The 17,405-nt window shown below is 39.9% G+C and overlaps 1 protein-coding gene across 1 annotated transcript in view; it reads left to right on the top strand.

Moving 5' to 3' along the window:
- Positions 1–9,188, top strand: part of ADGRV1 (adhesion G protein-coupled receptor V1) — a 546,035-nt gene extending 536,847 nt beyond the window's left edge. The window contains exon 90 of the mRNA XM_040241540.1: positions 8,750–9,188. Coding sequence (XP_040097474.1) covers positions 8,750–8,868 — 119 coding nt within the window. The 3' untranslated portion in view covers positions 8,869–9,188. The remainder of the gene's footprint in view (positions 1–8,749) is intronic.
- The last annotated feature ends 8,217 nt before the right edge of the window (positions 9,189–17,405 follow it).

The raw sequence follows: 17,405 nt of genomic DNA, 5'->3' as shown, positions 1-17,405 counted from the left end.
AGAGTTTTGCCTCTGACCTGCCAAAGAGAATTTCTTATGGAGTAGCTTTGAAGCAGATACTTTCAAAGGCAACATAATGTGTCTCTCGTACAGTTCTACCGTTTTTAAAGTGCCATCATATGTAGTATTTCATTGGATCTTCCTATATATTCAGCTTCAACAGTCTGTGACCCCCATGGAGAGTTGTTTTCCAATCAAATTTGCAACTTCTTTCTTTTCTTTTTTTTTCCCTCAGAAAAATGTTGATCTGTCACTGCTACCAAAAGTTCAGTGAACTTTTACATTTCCAGATGTACAAACATGCAAGAAGATATGTCTGTGCTCAGATGAATTTATTGAGACAGTTATTTGAAAGTACATTCTATTATATATATTCCTGTGTTCAGATCAGTGCTTGGCAGTTGGTAAACCTTTTGTAGATGTTTTTGGAAAATGAATGAATGAGAAAGAGAAAAAAAGAAAGAGAAGGAGGGAAGGAGGGAGGAAGGGAGAAAAGAAAGAAAGGAGAAATTTAAGAGTTTGCTTGGCAGAATAGACACACAAACACGACATTAAGAAGAGGAAGATAAGTAGTGGAAAGAGTTATTATTAATTATTGAGGATTCAAGGAAATTTTTCAAAAAATCTGATCCATTGTGTCTTGAAGAATATGTTGAGTTTACGTAAGTAAAGCATAGAGGAAAGGCATTACAGGCTGAGGGAACAGAATTAGCCAAAGCCTAGGGCTGCAGGGGATGGGGAGTGGGGTGAGTGAAGTCAGGCAGCAGGAGCAAAGCCTGGAAAGTAGTTTACCTGCTTTGTTGATAAATCACTGTAGTTCCTCAGCTGGGTTTCAGCTGGCACCCTGTTTGGGATATTCACAGGCATGCTCAGTGAAAAGGTCCCCTTGACCAGATATACCTGGGAAACTGCAGAGATTCGGTATTCAGTTGAGCATTTTAGCAGATCTAAAAAGTCCTCAAGAAACCCACTTCATTCACCTGTGGCTTCCAGAACACGTTTAGCGACAGATTCATTTGGAGAAGCAGAACACTTACTGACACTCTGCAGGATAGAAAATTCTCTTCAGGTGCCACGCTAAGGGGTAGGATTTTTATAGATCTCAGTAAGCCATGGAGGTTTTTGAGGAGAAGAACATGTTCCCACTTGTTTTGAGGCAAAGTAACTCTTAGGGAAGTCTGAAGAATAAATTTAGAAGCAAAATCAGAAAAGCTGAGAGGTAATTCCCATAGCCCTAAGAAACATGGTTTAAACCGCGAATCTGGGAAGTGGCAAGAAAAAGGACAAGGGAAATGCTGAGGAAACACAGAGATGACAGTCAGCAAAGACTCATGCTTCTCACCTAGGAGACTGGGGAGTCGTACACAGAGCATTCGCTCGCTTGTTTGCTCTCAAGGGGACACTGGTGAGTTCAGACGTGGATCATTTGATCATTCAGCCTGGTGGCTCTTAAATATTCAAGTTGGGATCTTTGGTGAGAGATCAAGGTTAGAGGTAATGATCTTGAATGGCATCGTGCAGAGTTACATGTGAAACTATGGGGAGAAATGAGTTTACTCTGGAAGAGTGGAAGCTAAGAGATGAGATGGAAAGAGGTGAGGAAGGAAACAGAGAGGGAAGAATGGAAGTCATGATGAGAAAAGAAAGGAAACAAGAACATCCAAGATAATACTTATGCTTAAGAGTGAATAGAAGGGAGTCCTACAAAGGACACTGTAGCAAGGTCACGAGAACTAGAGAGAAGAGAGTTCCATGAAGGAGGAAGGGGCAAGTGTGTGAAATGCTCATCCGAGTTAGGGCTGAAAGGGGGCTTTCAGGTTACAAATAATTCTCAGGGTAGATTATGTCCCCGGCATTGCAATGCAGACAGTTGCTGTTACGACACTGGAAGCATGAAATGAATTCCTACAACATAATTAAATTAGATCTGGGTCCTATATATATAACAAGTATTAAATGCATTCCCTTCAGGAATGCATGGAATGACTTGCTTACTTATAGACTGAGTTTAGCATTCCTTAGAGTTCACGAAACTCTTTTAGGAAGTAAATGCTTAAAAAGACCAAAATAGCAGTCTCACACTGGCTCCCTCTGTTTTTAGGAAAGGTACTATAATAATCAAGTCCTACCCCATAGATGCTTTCCATCATAGAATATGGTCAATCAAAGGGGCAGACCACCTGCCATTCTATCCACAGTGGAATTCACAGTTGACACACAGGCCAGATTTGGCTTAACCGGGAGTTCTATTTGAACCTCATTGCACTTTTAACATTTTTTGGAGCCAAAATTTTAAAATGTAGAGATATCCCATAAAAACCCAGAATTTCTTCATTAAAAAAAAAAAAATCTACCAATAAAGTGCTTAAAGTCTAACACAGCATCGCTTGATTGGAGCTGAGCAATGGCTGCTCTTCTAGTAGGACGTGAGCTCTTCAGCTTGTCCCGTGCCCACCAGCCCTGTGTCACTGATTCATGCGCGCCTCCCTTGCAACTGTGATGTCTGAGTTTGTAAACCTTGACCTATCTCAGATCCGCCTTAACTGTGGGCCACTCAAATTCAAGTCCTGGGAACAGTGGATCTTCCAAGTCTTTCTCATTGGAACCCCTAAACAACTTCAAAAATCTGTGTTACTGTTTGCATATATCTAAATAAGTATCTTATCCTGAGTTTAAATAGTATCAAACAATGTCATTTCTATTGCATTATAAATTTTAGGGTTTAAGGGTTTAAGTACCAGAGCAATTTGATGCCCACTGTTATTCATTGTATTTCAAAAATATAAAGCAAACTTTTATTTTACAGTTGGAGATTTTACACCATTCTCTTTTCTCTTTTAACTTGTATTGCCATTCTACTCACAACACAGAATTTTATCCTAATTTAATATATTTTATGTTTGAAATTCATTTGATTGATATAAAATACAAGCCCTGGCCCCCAAACCAGTCATGAATTTGTTTTTCCATTTGAATTTTAACCATATTGAATTTTTTTTTTAAAGAACACAAAGAAAAAGAAAATACAATTGACCATTTTCATTTTTAAAATAAATTATTTGTCCCTGTAGGAGAAATTCACATTTCACTCTAAAAAGAGGACATAGTATCTTTCAATTAGTTGTTCTCGAAATACATCAGCCTTGGGACTTTCCTGGCAGGCTAGTGGAGAAGACGCCAAGTTTCCACTGTAGTGGGTACAGGTTTGATCCCTGCTTGGGGAACTAAGATCCCAGCATGCCACACTGCACAACCAAAAAGAAGAAAAAAGAAATCCATCAGGCTCTTCACAGGGAAATGAGACACTCAGTTCTAGACTAGTGGTGTCTTGTTATTATTAACAGAACTTTCCAATGTATCCTCATTGTCTCCAGCCAGGACTTTGGGAGAAAGAGAACAATCACCCTGGAGCAGCCTCCATTTTAAGGAAGAGGAGAAGGTGTTGAGCTAACTAGAACAGACTCAGCCTACACAGAGCATGAGTCCAGAATGGAGGGGCAGGTAGTCTGTGCACAACCCTGATGAGAAGTGTTTAGATTACTGTCATCTTTATGTCAGCCAAAGCTGGCGAGATTCTAGAAAACGTCAAGCTGGGAGTGTACTGGGCTTTGAAACAGGGTGTTTTTTCACTGGGGTTTTTCCCAGAGGGACTAATCTGACTCCCCATCTTCCTTAGTCCGTTAACTTCCTTCTTTTACCTCAAACCAGTGACACTAATGTCATGGTAGACTTTTCCTTCCTGAAAACCTTTAAATGATTTCTTTTTCAGTCAGAAGAAAATAAATACCAAGTCCTTGAACAGAAATGAAAACATTCAGAATCAAGGTCCAAATTCATGAACTCCTCAAAGAACCCATTAATAAATTTCTCTTTCAGAGGCATCACATAAAACTACAATGACTTATTTAACTCCAGGAACTTAGGCACTCCAGTGTACTAAACAAAGTTAGATGGAGATCAAAGTGGAAAAGTAGAACTTGAAAAGATTTGGATTTCTTTGCCTCAGAAGCAAACTGGAGCGTGACCTTTGCATCACTGCCACATTTCAAAAGGCCATAGGAATTAAGAACGGGCTTTGAGTTCAGAGACGTTTGTGTTGCGATCCTAGCTCTTCCGTCTTCTGTCTGCATGACTTTCAGTAGGGAGCTCAACCTTTCGGTTTCCTCATTTATCACATAAGGATTCTCATCGTTAGTTTCCATGAAGTTTAGAGATTTGTCTATGTGAAGATTCTACTGTAGTGTCTTGCAGAATTTAAATTCAGTATGTGGTATAAAGTATTTGTTGTTATGCTTAAAAACAGTTTTACATGTTTATAATGTGTTCTCTTAACACCTCAGTGTTCGCTGCAACATAACTCTTGAAAATAGTGAGGTAGGTTGGTGCCTGAATATCTGCCAAGTGGTTTGAAATGTATTCTATAAACAGATGTGTGAACACTTGAAACCTGGGGGACAAAGAAGTCACACAGTTAGAGCTGACCCCATAAGAGACCGTTAGTTCAGTTCAGTCACTCAGTCATGTCCAACTCTTTGCGACCCCATGGACTGCAGCACGCCAGGCCTCCCTGTCCATCACAAACTCCCGGAGTCTACCCAAACTCATGTCCATTGAGTAGGTGATGCCATCCAACCATCTCATCCTCTGTCGTCCCCTTCTCCTCCTGCCCTCAATCTTTCCCAGCATCAGGGTCTTTTCAAATGAGTCAGCTCTTCGCATCAGGTGGCCAGAGTATTGGAGTTTTAGCTTCAACATCAGTCCTTCCAATGAATACCCAGGACTGATCTCTTTTAGGATGGACTGGTTGGATCTCCTTGCAGTCCAAGGGACTCTCAAGAGTCTTCAACACCACAGTTCAAAAGCATCAATTCTTCGGTGCTCAGCTTTCTTTATAGTCTAACTCTCACATCCATACATGACTACTGGAAAAACCATAGCCGGACCTTTGTTGGCAAAGTAATGTCTCTGCTTTTCAATATATGAGACCATAGGATGTATTAAAAGACAACACCCTACATTTGGTGTCAGAAGTCCAGTTGGAGGGACTTCCCTGCTGGTCCAGTGACTAAGACTCTGTACTTCTACTGCAGGGAGCCCACCTTCAATCCCTGGTCAGGGGACTAGATCCCACAAACTGCAACAAAGATTGAAAATCTCACATGACACAACTTAGATCCAGCATAGCCAAATAAATTAATTAATAAAAAAAAAATAGAATTCCCTAGCAGTCCAGTGGTCAGGGGCTTTCACTGCCATGGACCTGGATTCAGTCCCTGGTCAGAGAACTAAGATCCCACAAGCAGCATGGCATGGCCAAAAACAAAGTAAAATTTAAAAAAAGAAGTCCAGTTGTATATCTTCATTCTAGAATTTCCCTGCTGTGTGACATGGGCCACTCAGTGAACACCTCTGATCCCCATTCAATCTCTGTGTCTCTAAAACAGGACTACTAGTCATGCTTTCTAACTAAAGTATGTTGAAATGTTGAGGAGAGACTCTAGATAAATGTGAACTGTTACTTGTGGTTCCTTTGACATTGCCTGTTCATTCTACCAAGAGGGAGAGTTACTATCATCACCCTTACTGGATTTTTCATAAATTTTTAGCTTAAAATTTAAGCACGAAAATGCTTTTCAGAATATCAGGATGCCTATTACCAAATCGGAGAAGGTGATGGCACCCCACTCCAGTACTGTTGCCTGGAAAATCCCAGGGGCGGGGGAGCCTGGTGGGCTGCAGTCCACGTGGTCATGAAGAGTCGGACAGGACTGAGTGACTTCACTTTCACTTTTCCCTTTCATGCATTGGAGAAGGAAATGGCAACCCACTCCAGTGTTCTTGCCTGGAGAATCCCAGGGACGGGGGAGCCTGGTGGGCTGCCGTCTATGGGGTCGCACAGAGTCGGCCACGACTGAAGCGACTTAGCAGCAGCAGCGTCACCAAATACCTTCCTAGACCACTGAATGAATTACAAAGAGACAAGAAACCTGGGCTGTGTTCCCAGTTCTGCCGTGTTATACTTGTGTGGAGAATGTGTTCCGTCTTGAGTCTCGGCGAGGGATTAGGATTTGGGTATTGTGCATTTATGTCAACTGGGAGGAAACTGAAAAGGAGGACCAGGTGGCTCACACAGGTGGGGTGACTCAGGGGAAGCTGCAGCGAGAATGTGCTGGCCTCATCCAGGGCTCCACGCTACTGGACAAGGAGGCGACGCCCAGTCACTTGCACAGCTGCACCCACGTTCAGCCTCTCAGCCCCGTGTGCCCTGACACTCACAGTCTGCTCAGCAGGCTCTCAGTTCATGAACTTCTTTCTAGCATGCTCTGTCGCCATGCTGGGCAGATGCTTATACATTCCTGGTGTCATTTAGAGGGCCTTCCCAGGTGACTCGGCGGTAAAGAATCCACCTGCAGTGGGGAGACGTGGGTTCGATCCCTGGGTCAGGAAGATCCCCTGGGGGAGAAAATGGCAACCCACTCCAGTGTTCTTGCTGGAAAAACCCAATGGACAGAGGAGCCTGGTGAACTACAGTCCATGGGGTCGCAAAGAGCTGGATTCAAGCCTGGTGAACTGCAGTCCACGGAGTCTCAAAGAGCTGGACGTGACTGAGCACAGACAATGACTAAATCAGAGGGAGTTGGTGCTCGATTGTTACACTAAGCCCCACTTTCCCCTGGTACTAATGCTGAGGTCCTTTCTGTTTCTCTGGAGTTAATCCCATATTGGGCAACTGAACCCTTGAGTTACTCAGATCAAGCTGCTATAGGCCTCAGGGCCTCAGTCACCACTTTATAAAATGCCAGTGTGTCACCCATCCACTGGGAGGTTCTTCTGTTATAAGTTGGGCAGTTCCTCTGCTTCCCTGGCAGAGAAACATGGGCCCTTTGTCCTTCAAAGACAGTGTGGCAAACTCAAATATTACTTAAAACGTAGGGCCAAACACCATAAGGGATTCAAGAAGACTGATAACAACAGCAGCAAAAGACTAGAATATGTTTATTTGGTAAAGTCCAGTCGGGTTAGTATCTTGAAAGACAACGCAGCAAGTTCCAGGCTTGATGCAGTTTACAATAGGAACTAATGTTTGTTCTTGAGAAGGCAGTGGAATGCAGAATGGATCAGAGGGACATTCTGATGAACTGGTGATAAAAATTCAAGAGGCATTTTCAAGAACTAAGATGCAGAACATAATTTATTACTATACTCAACAAACCTGCACTGAATACACACAGTGGCTGGGCACTGTCCTGTGACCTGGAGGACATAATCCAATGGAAGACCCAGAAATTTTTAAAGAGAATCAACATGTTGTCATGGGTAGCACAGAAGATGCTACCTGAGTTGATATTTATAGGAAGAGTGAAAGCAACCAAACAGAAGGGTTGAGGGGCAGGGAAAGAGCCTTGTAGGCAGAAGTGCTGATTACTGACATGGTGGGGAAAGGGAGTGACCAGTGGCTCTAGTGAGACATTTAGGCGAGAGAGCAGGACAGTCAGATGGATCAGCCTTCAAGCTGGGCTGAAGACAAGCCCTCCAGAGATCAGACAGCAGGAGGAGACACAAAAAAAAGCAAAAGAGCTTTGAAAACGGTCCACAGGATAAGATGGGCCAGTGCCGTGTCACGGAACCAAAGCCAGGCAGTGGGGTTTCAACAGCAGCCTTTAAAAGAGAGAGAGTGGGAAGGACAGAGACCCAAAAGAGGAAGGGTTTGGCTAGAAGGAGATCCTTAGCAGGCTCCTGCTTCCATCTCCAGATAGGTTGAGAAGAAGCCAATCCACTGTCTTCGCATACCTAACAGCTCTGCAGAACTGCCTTTCCTACACCTCAGATAGAAAGGGAAGTATGAGCTGCCCGGGCAACTGGTTTTTCACTTTCCTTCTTGTTTGCAGTCTTGTGCCCAGCAGAGGGGGTGGGGCTGGGAGCTGTAATCTCTGATGATTCAGCCAACAGCACACCTGTGACCACATCCCTATTCTGTGTGTGTGTGTGTGAGAGAGAGAGTTTGTGTGTTTACACATTACAGAAGAAAACAGCAAGGTGTTAGTCTAGCCTTGTGTCAGGTTTTCTGAATCATTCCAAGTTGGGAAAAAAGTAGTAAATAGTGGCACTTCCTCAATACAAAGATTCTGGGTGCTATCTGCAATCAACAGCTAGCTTTGTGGGATTCCTATGCAGATCTGTTTTTGGCACTGGGTTACATCATTATTTTTATCTTGGGATCAGATCTGAGTCATTCAGAGCCAGTGTCTTCGGGACGCTGATACGATACCATGTGTTAATGCATGGTTTTCTCAGGTCCCTGGCCACACCGAGTGTTGGCCGAGGGACCTGCTAGGTTCAGTAGACTTAGGATCGGAGGATGTATGTTTTCTAGCAGCAAATCCTACCCCCCACCCTCTGCGCTAAAAAATTCTAATTAACTTGCCTGGTTTCTTTGTACTTTAATAAACCCCCAGTTAAGAAATGGTATTCCTGGAGTAAGTCATGCCTGTCAACCATGTAGAAACAGGAAAAAGATTGAGAACACAAATCCATGTCTTTAGAAATTAATCTGTGCTTATGGAAACTACCAAAAGGAATTTAAAATACAGTTTAATAGTTGTTAGGTGTCAATAATATGTATTCTAAGTGTATAGCTCACTTATACTAAGACAGTGAAAATAGACATGTGTTGACTTAATGGAATTTGACCGTTAATTTGCTGGACTAATAGTTGGGAGTTTTGTGTTTATTCTTTTTTCTGCTGCAGGTGCTGGTCTCAGTGTCAGTGATAATGAATCCGGTCAAGGCAGCCAGGAGGGAGGCACCTTGACTGACTCCCAGATTGTGGAACTCAGAAGAATCCCCATTGCTGACACCCACCTCTAGCACCTCAGTAATCATTAGAACGAGGGTACTTTCATATTTGTATTGGCTCTGTGCTAAAACGTTCTATAATAGGATTCTGTGAATTGTGCTGGATGATGAAGCCAGAAGTGATTGTCGTGTTTGGAATATAAATTACTTACCTTTGTGCAACCTGAAAATTAACTGCTTACAGTGAAAGCCTGGATCGATTTCTATCAGTTAATAGGATTGATTTATATCAGTTAATAGAATGTACATATTCCAAGAGTATTCGTTGTTTTTTAATAATGCTAACATTGTTTAATAAAAGTAATAACAATCAATAAAAACCATAGAATCCATTTGGCATCATGCAAGCTTTTTGTTTATGAGAAAATATTGTGCCCAAGCAAAGAAGCAAATTCTGTCTAGACAGTGTCCATCACCCGGTTTCTTTCCACACTGATACAGGTGATCCAGATTTAAGACTTCACCTTCATTCCTAAAAACCAGAAAATGTATTGTCTGCTGATTTTGCACCCGAGTATTGATGGAGTACTGTAATTTACATAGTCTTTCATCAAAAGTATTTATTTCTGCTCATTATAAAATTAGGGAACTGAACATCTTCCAGAATGAATGTTCTGTTCCCAGTTAAAAATAACTTCACCAAGCATTTTAACACAGCTAAGAAGAGGATCATCCAAACAGTGCAGAGTTTGTTTGGGAAAAGTTATTTCTTGGTTTGGATTTTTCAGTCTTTGACTTGGAATGAGAAATCAGAAAGTCTGTCCTAGAACAAACACTATTGTGTTCAAGATGATTTCATTGACTATAGCTCCAGAAGAATCCTTTAAGGACAGAACAAGTTTGTTCTAAGAAAGACTTTTTGGCCTTTTATTTTTGAATTCTCAAGTATTTGGGGAAAAATCTGTAGTCATTTTAAGAAAAAATTAAAATTGAATTAAAAAAACCCACCTAAGGGAAATTTTGTTGTTAATAATTTCCCTTAAAACCATAATTAAATCACTCAAGTGTTCTATCATCACCATGAAAAAATGGCTTTATTTTTTATAAAGCCTGAGGTGGCGGTATTAATCTTGATGAATTATAAAATGACTCTCCTTTCTTCTCCCTGTTGGTACTCCCCTACTTCCATCTCATATTATATTGTTTTGATCAATCTATTGTCTTTTTAGCTGCCCAGGAAACAAAAAGGGCACAACAAAATCAAACAGCATAAAAAACAAAAACATTATTAGCAGAGTCACAGTCCTTTTTAGGAAGTTTAGAAATGGTGGTAATACAATTGAAATATACATTAAATGACAAATAAATTTGTTGTCTCTCTCATCTACAGCATTGCACTATAGTGTCTTCCAAAATTGGGTAAAAGCAGTTGATGAAATTGGTTATAAAGTAAAAATTTAGCATGAAAATTTTGAAACTGGTAATAACCATTTTTAAAATGTTAATAGGCTTTAGTGAATTTGAGGCTTAGATGATGATTGTAGAAATGTGAGATTTCATGGTGTGGAATCCATGAGTCATAATTACTGTAACATTTTTTGGCAGATAATTCAATTCTTATTTGTCACTTAAGGTGAAGTTAGCTTATTGTCAGCATTTTTAAAGCTCCTAAAAGGATTATAACTCCACCATGATGAATAACAAAGGCAATTGTCAATATCTATTTTCATTTCTACTTGTCAGAATTTGGAAAAATCTAGCCAAAACCACTCTCAATCAGGGACAGCTTTCTTACTTTAGCTCACTGAGTTTCTATTGCTATCCAAAATGCCATCTCACTAAAGAATCACAAGAACCTCCTGCCACTGATCAGCATGATTCTTTAAATATTAAAAGGAAAGGCAAGATTTTGAGAAGCTACAATCCTAAAACAAATAAGCTTCATATTCCCACAGCAGCAATGTTTTGCCATTCAGTTTCCTCTCAATGTAGAATAAAATGGGACATCAGCCAGGGAAGGACATAGGAGGAAGCAAATCAATTCGTGGTCTTGAAAATTCAAAATCTAGAAGTGTGACACTTGTGATCTTTCTTTTCCAGGCTTGATACTCCTCCATGACATTTTAAAAATAGAATTATTAAGATATTCACATTCAATACAACTCACCCATTTAAAATGTGCAATTCAGTAGTATTTGACTGTATGATATTGTTGGGGTTTTTCATTTTTGTTGGAGTATAGTTGCTTTACCATGTTAATTTCTTCTGTACAACAGAGAGAATCAGTTATCTGTATACATGCATTCCCCCTTCTTTAGATTTCTTTCCCATTTAGGTCATGACAGAGCATTGAGTAGAGTTCCCTGTGTTATACAGTTCTCATTTGGTGGGGTTTTTTTAACTGTTGTAAAATATGTGTAACACTAAAATTTGCCATTTTAGCCATTTTTAAATGTGGTTTTTAAATTCAGTGATATTAATTATACTCACAGTGTTGAATATTCATTACCTTTACTTGCAAAACATTTTTATCACCCTCAGAAACTCTGTATTCACCCCATCGCCTTGATATTTCTTCCCTCTGTCAGTAGACATCTAATTTAATTTCTTTGGGAAATATCTCTGCTTCTGCATTTTTGTGATTATTTAAAATTTGTGTTTCTTGTTGCTTTAGTTCTTTCTCAACTTTAAAAAAATTTTTTTTTTTCAAGAAGGTTTTCCTAATTTGGATGTAAGCGCAGACAGGTATGGGACTTCCCAGGGGACTTAATGGGTAAGGAATCCACCCGCCAAGCAGAAGATACAGGTTCAGTCCCTGGGTCAGGAAGATCCCCTAGAGAAAGAAATGACAACCCACTCCAGTATTCTTGCCTGGGAAATCCCATGGATGGAGAAGCCTGGCAGGCTACAGTTCATGGGGTCACACAGAGTTGGACACAACTTAATGACGAAACAGCAGCAGCAGCAGGCAACAGGTAGGCACTTGAGATGTGGAGTAGCAACAGAGCCAGGAGAATTCAACTAAGAGCGGAGAACAGGCACATGAAAATCTTGGTAAGCAAAGCACAGAAAGCATCTCACCCTGGAACTGGATCTTTGAGTTGGTTTTCGATCTCTTGAGCTGTTTTAGGGTTTAATTAGTACTTTCCATGGTTCCTAAATCTGACCATAGAAGTTTAAACATGTAATGGGGCTGTGACTGGAAAAAAAAAAAAAAATGCCGTTCAGGAACCTAGCTCCCAAACAACTTGGTCTTGTGTTTACCAGAGCTTAAGATCCACTTTGAGTTTAGCCTTAAGTGCCCCGGGTAGATCTGTTTGAGGGTAGATCTCAAACAGAGAAGACAATGTTGAATTTTCAAAGCAACTGGGTGGCAGAATGGATCACCTCTAGGCAGCCTGACCTTAATTGGGAACAGAGAAAACAACGAGGGAAATCCTGTATTTCTTGTGATTTTTGTTAATGGCACGACCCAGCTCTCCAGGACTGCTCTAGGAGGATGTAAGTCAGAGGACCACATTGCCCTTAACATTTAAAGAATGGACCAGGCGACAAAGCCTCAGAACTCTTCCATTACCCTGAATCTCTTCTAGTTCCATTGACCAACTAGTGAAATAAAGGTGAGTGATTTTCATAAGACTTGGTTGGTACTTTGATGTTATTATTCAATACATCTCATCTACCCAAACTTTTCTCTTATTAAAATAATTTCAACACTATAATAGAAAAACAAACTCACCTTTGCAAAAATTTAGAAAACCCCAGATGCTTAATTAAACTGTAATCCATACTACCTAGCTCATATGATGAATACATGTGCAGTATTTTTAAGAAATAATAGTCCTGAGCAGGGGGAAACATTATTTCTATTGTGGTCTGTATTCCCATCAACCTGACAAGTTTAGCAACTGCCTAACCTTAAATCTTTTACTTAAGAAACTTCCATGGTTTCAGGAAAAGAAGCAAATGGAGATTAACCTTGTTTCCCATCATCTATAACAGTGGGATGCAGTTATCAAACACTGTTGTCATGGTCCTTGGGAGTGTCAGCTACAAATTGGCACTTTCCATGGGCACTTGCCATCTACCTCTATAAGGATTAAGTCATATGCTGCTGTAGCTGCTGATTTTCACACCCCTGGAAAGGAGTTCAGGGTGAGAGCAGAAATGAGGCACTCTGTGCTCCAGGAAATACTGGCAAAGCAGGTCCTCAGATAAGATATTTTCAGGAGCTGATTTTATGAGCCCAATTCTTATATCTCCTCATATCTAGAAAAGTAGTAAAGTCCTTCCTGGTGACAGCTGCTCCATGTGACTAGCAGAAACTTTCTGCAAAAAATATGTACTTGATTGCATGTATTCTCCCTTCACCAAAATCACATTATGCTTACCTTCCTCTGTGCATCTTTGGAGCAGTTTCTTAGAGCTATCTGAAATGCTGTCTCCTGGGCTACAGTCCTCCCTTTGCCCCAGGTAAGATACTCAGAAGGCTCGTGTTGTGCTTTTTGCTTTTTAAAATAAGTCAGCAGGAGTACTATGGGATGTTTCATTTCAGTTCCCAGCCAACCCCTCCAGAGACTCAGCATTGGGACCCAATAATAGGCTGTGCCGTGAGCCCTGATGTTAGAGCTGAACCCCTAGAAGAGACTCAGCTCAAGGAAATTGGTAGCAGTTTCAGAGCATGAAATGGTATATTAGTCGAGTGAGAAAGATAAGTACTCATTGTTTTCTAACAGATAAAACGATTCCAACAAGGTGAGTGAAGTGAAAGTCGCTCAGTCGTGTCCGACTCTTTGAGACCTCATGGATTATACAGTCCCTGAAATTCTCCAAGCCAGAATGCTGGAGTGGGTAGCTTTTCCCTTCTCCAGGGGATCTTCCCAACCCAGGGATCCAACAAAGTAAACTATGCTTTTTACTGTGATTAGCCTTTAGGAGTCTTATGAGCAAAATCATAAATTTAATATGTTTTTTAAATTCAGGAATGTTTTATAACAAGAATGAAGGGGAAAGACAATGCAAATAATTTCAACATTCCCTTATTTGATTATATTTATTTCAAAGGTAAGTCTTCCCTGCTGACTCAGTGGTAGAGAATCTGCCTGAAATGCAGGAGAAGCGGTTTTAATCCCTCGGTCAAGAAGATCCCCTGGAGAAGGAAATGGCAATCCATTCCAGTATTCTTGCCTGGGAAATCCCATGAACAGAGGAGCCTGGCGGGCTACAGTCCATGAGGTCACAAAAGAGACATGACTTAGTGACAAAAACAACAATTTCAAAGGTAAGGGTGTATATATACTCACAAGAAAGAAAAACAGAGAAAGGAAGGAAGGGAAAGAGAGATTGAAAAAAAGAATAAAAGAATTCTGAGAAGTCAAAGCTTCTAAGCGCCAAAGAATTGATGCTTTTGAACTGGAGTGTTGGAAAAGACTCTTGAAAGTCTCTTGGACTGCAAGGAGAGCCAACCAGTCCATCCTAAAGGAAATCAGTCCTGAATATTCATTGGAAGGACTGATGCTGAAGCTGAAACTCCAATACTTTGGCGACCTGATTCGAAGAACTGACTCATTGGAAAAGACCCTGATGCTGGGAAAAATTGAAGGTGGGAGGAGAAGGGGACAACAGAGGATGAGATGGTTGAACGGCATCACCAACTCGATGGACATGAGTTTGGGTGAACTCTGGGAGTTGGTGATGGACAGGGAGGCCTGGCGTGCTGCAGTCCATAGGGTTGCAAAGAGTCGAACACAACTGAATGACTGAACTAAACTGAACTGAGAAAAAAGCAAGGAAAATCTTGATAATAACAATTTCCGTTACACTTTACAATACATGATAAAGAGATATTTTTAAAAGCTGATTCATGAAGCATGTGAAAATGTTGATTATCCTGGCCTAGAGTATATACCCATAGTCTGTTCATTCATCAAAGTCATTTTGAAAACTTTTGCCACGTTACAGGAGGGAAGTAGTAATCATGTAATAAAAAACATGCATGAGGTTAGAACAAATTAGAAAGGTACTCAAGAACCACCAGGGGCTTTACGTTTCCTTAACATCCTATCCTATCTAATAGCACACTGGTATGTAGTAAATGAGTGGTTTCTTCTTTTAAATGATCTTCTTTATCATAATGGTTCATCCATGTGGTCATGTATTGCAGAATTTCCTTCTTCTTTTAAGGCTGAATGGTATTTCATTGTTTGTGTACACCACATGTTCTTTATCTGTTCATCTCTTGATGGACATTTGGGTTGTTTCCATGTCTTGGCTATTATGGATAATGCTGCAATAAACATGAGAGGGTGGTATCTTCAAGACACTGATTTCAGTCCTTTTTCATAAATACCTAGCAGTGAGATTGCTGGATCGTTTTTAAGTTTTTTGAGGACCCTTCATACTTTTTTTCCATAGCAGCTGTGCTATTCTGCATTCCCACTAACAGTCACCAGCATTGTTGTTTTTTGGTTTTTTCATATTAACCATCCTTACAGGTAATATTTCATTGTGGTCTTGGTTTGCATTTTCTTGATGACTAGTGACATTGAGCGTTTTGCATATACCTGTTGGCTGTTTGTATATCTTCTTTGGAGAAATGTATTTTTAAGTCCTTAGCCCATTTTTAAATTAGGTAATTAGTTATTTTCCTGTCGAGTTACAGAAGTTTCATATAAAGATTAATTTCTTACCAGATTTGTGGTTTATAGATATTTTCTCCCATGCCACTGGTTGCCTTTTCACTTTCTTGATAGGTGAAAATAATACAGTGACAGAAAAACAAATTCTGCATGATTCCACTTATAAGGTATCTAAAATAGTCAAATTCATAGAATCAAAATATGGAATGGTGGTTGCCTGGGGCTGAAGGCAGGGAGAAGTGGGGAGTTTCTAGTCCATGGACATAAAGCTTCAGGTAACAAGATGAGTAAGTTCTAGAGATCTACTCTGCAGTATTGTATTTACAGGCAACAACACTGTCATATACATTTAAAATTTTGTCAGAAGGGTAGAACACATGTTCAGTGTCCTTATCCCAATAAAATAAAACAATATTTTAAATGGTTAACAAGATTATTTGATCACTGTTCTCCACTGAAAATGTTAGCATTGCATGGAGAAGGAAGTTCAAATAATTTTTTTAATGTTTTCCAGTCTCTTCTGGAACTCCTAGTTCACCTCTCACAGAACCCCTAATGACATCTGCAGAACCCCCCAAAAGAAACCCACATGTGACCATAAGCTCCTGAAGAGTAAGAACTATGTCCTATTTGTTTTGGTTTCCTGAGCACCTAGCACAATGTCTGGAACAAAACTGATGACCAATAAATATTTGTCCACCCCCCCAAAAAAAGATCTCTATCCTACTAGGATAGCTAATTAGAGCATAATCTTTGTTGATCTTTTATAGTTTTAGTTACAGATGTTTTGCCTTTAAGACTCCAAATGAATGGCAGTTATTGCACAAACCAGATGCCATATCATCTCCACATTACCGGCAGCTTTCATTTCCAAAGCTATAATTCGTTGAATTATATATATGTAATTCATTCTGCTTCCTAGTCATCCATGGAGTCTTGAAAACCACTGAAGACCTGTGAAAAACTTGTTATTTTCATTTTGGCAGTAGTCTATATAAGTTTCAAACTAGGATAGTTGTGTTTTTTTTTTTTAAGGATTACTGGGCAAGAAGGAGGCCAAACCAAAAGTAAATAGACAACAAGAGGTGATATTTACTCCTCACATCTCATTATTATTCCATGACCTGCTCGTCATAAGGGCTTTGTGTGGGAAACTGCATATGCATGAATATTTTGTAACCAAAGGGTTATAATCTGCAGTCTTTCTCATGCTTATCTGGTTCCACAGTAGGGAGTCAAAGAAGTATGTATGTGTCATTTCATGGCTGATTCATTATGCTGGTACTAAATATATTTGAAATAACAGTCCGCATTGTAACACTCAAACCTAGATAACGTATAATTTCTAATCTTAGTGAGCCAAGGGAATAAGACTAATTGTACTCTGAAGCTAAGAAGTCATTGTCTATTAGATTAATTGTTAGTGTTCAAGCTCAGGACACACTATCATCTTCATAACTGAGCAATGTCTCTACTCTGTGCTGCTAGGAACTCATTATGGATAAGAGTCAAGACCTCCCATATCCAGCCATTTTGTGATTTCTCAAGACAACCCAAAGATTATGGATCAAAAGTCACTGTTTCCTGTTATTTTCCAAGATAAAGACTGAACTGTGGAGAATAGACTTTCTTTCTGGCAAAGGACCAAAAATATGTTTGAAGAAGCAACCAATTTTTTAAATGAACATTTTAGAGTCAGTCAAAAATAATTGATAAATTGCTCAAAAATCATAGTTTGCCTGTGTAGATGCTATAGAATATACAGCAGAATTGCCAGATTGGAAGGATGAACAGAAAGAGGAACAGATTTTCTTTGGATATATCTTCAGTCCAAGTATTTTAAAACTCTATCAACTAGAACAGTATAAAACCATTTCTTAAATTAATTTATTTTTTATTGAAGGATAATTGCTTTACAGAATTTTTCTGCTTTCAGTCAAACCTCAACATGAATCAGCCATAGATATATAT

This window comes from Oryx dammah, unplaced genomic scaffold, assembly GCF_014754425.2.
Source record: "Oryx dammah isolate SB20612 unplaced genomic scaffold, SCBI_Odam_1.1 HiC_scaffold_5, whole genome shotgun sequence".
NCBI lineage: Eukaryota > Metazoa > Chordata > Mammalia > Artiodactyla > Bovidae > Oryx > Oryx dammah.
Note: the sequence above shows the minus strand (reverse complement) of the source record. Positions and strands in the feature narration are given on the sequence as shown.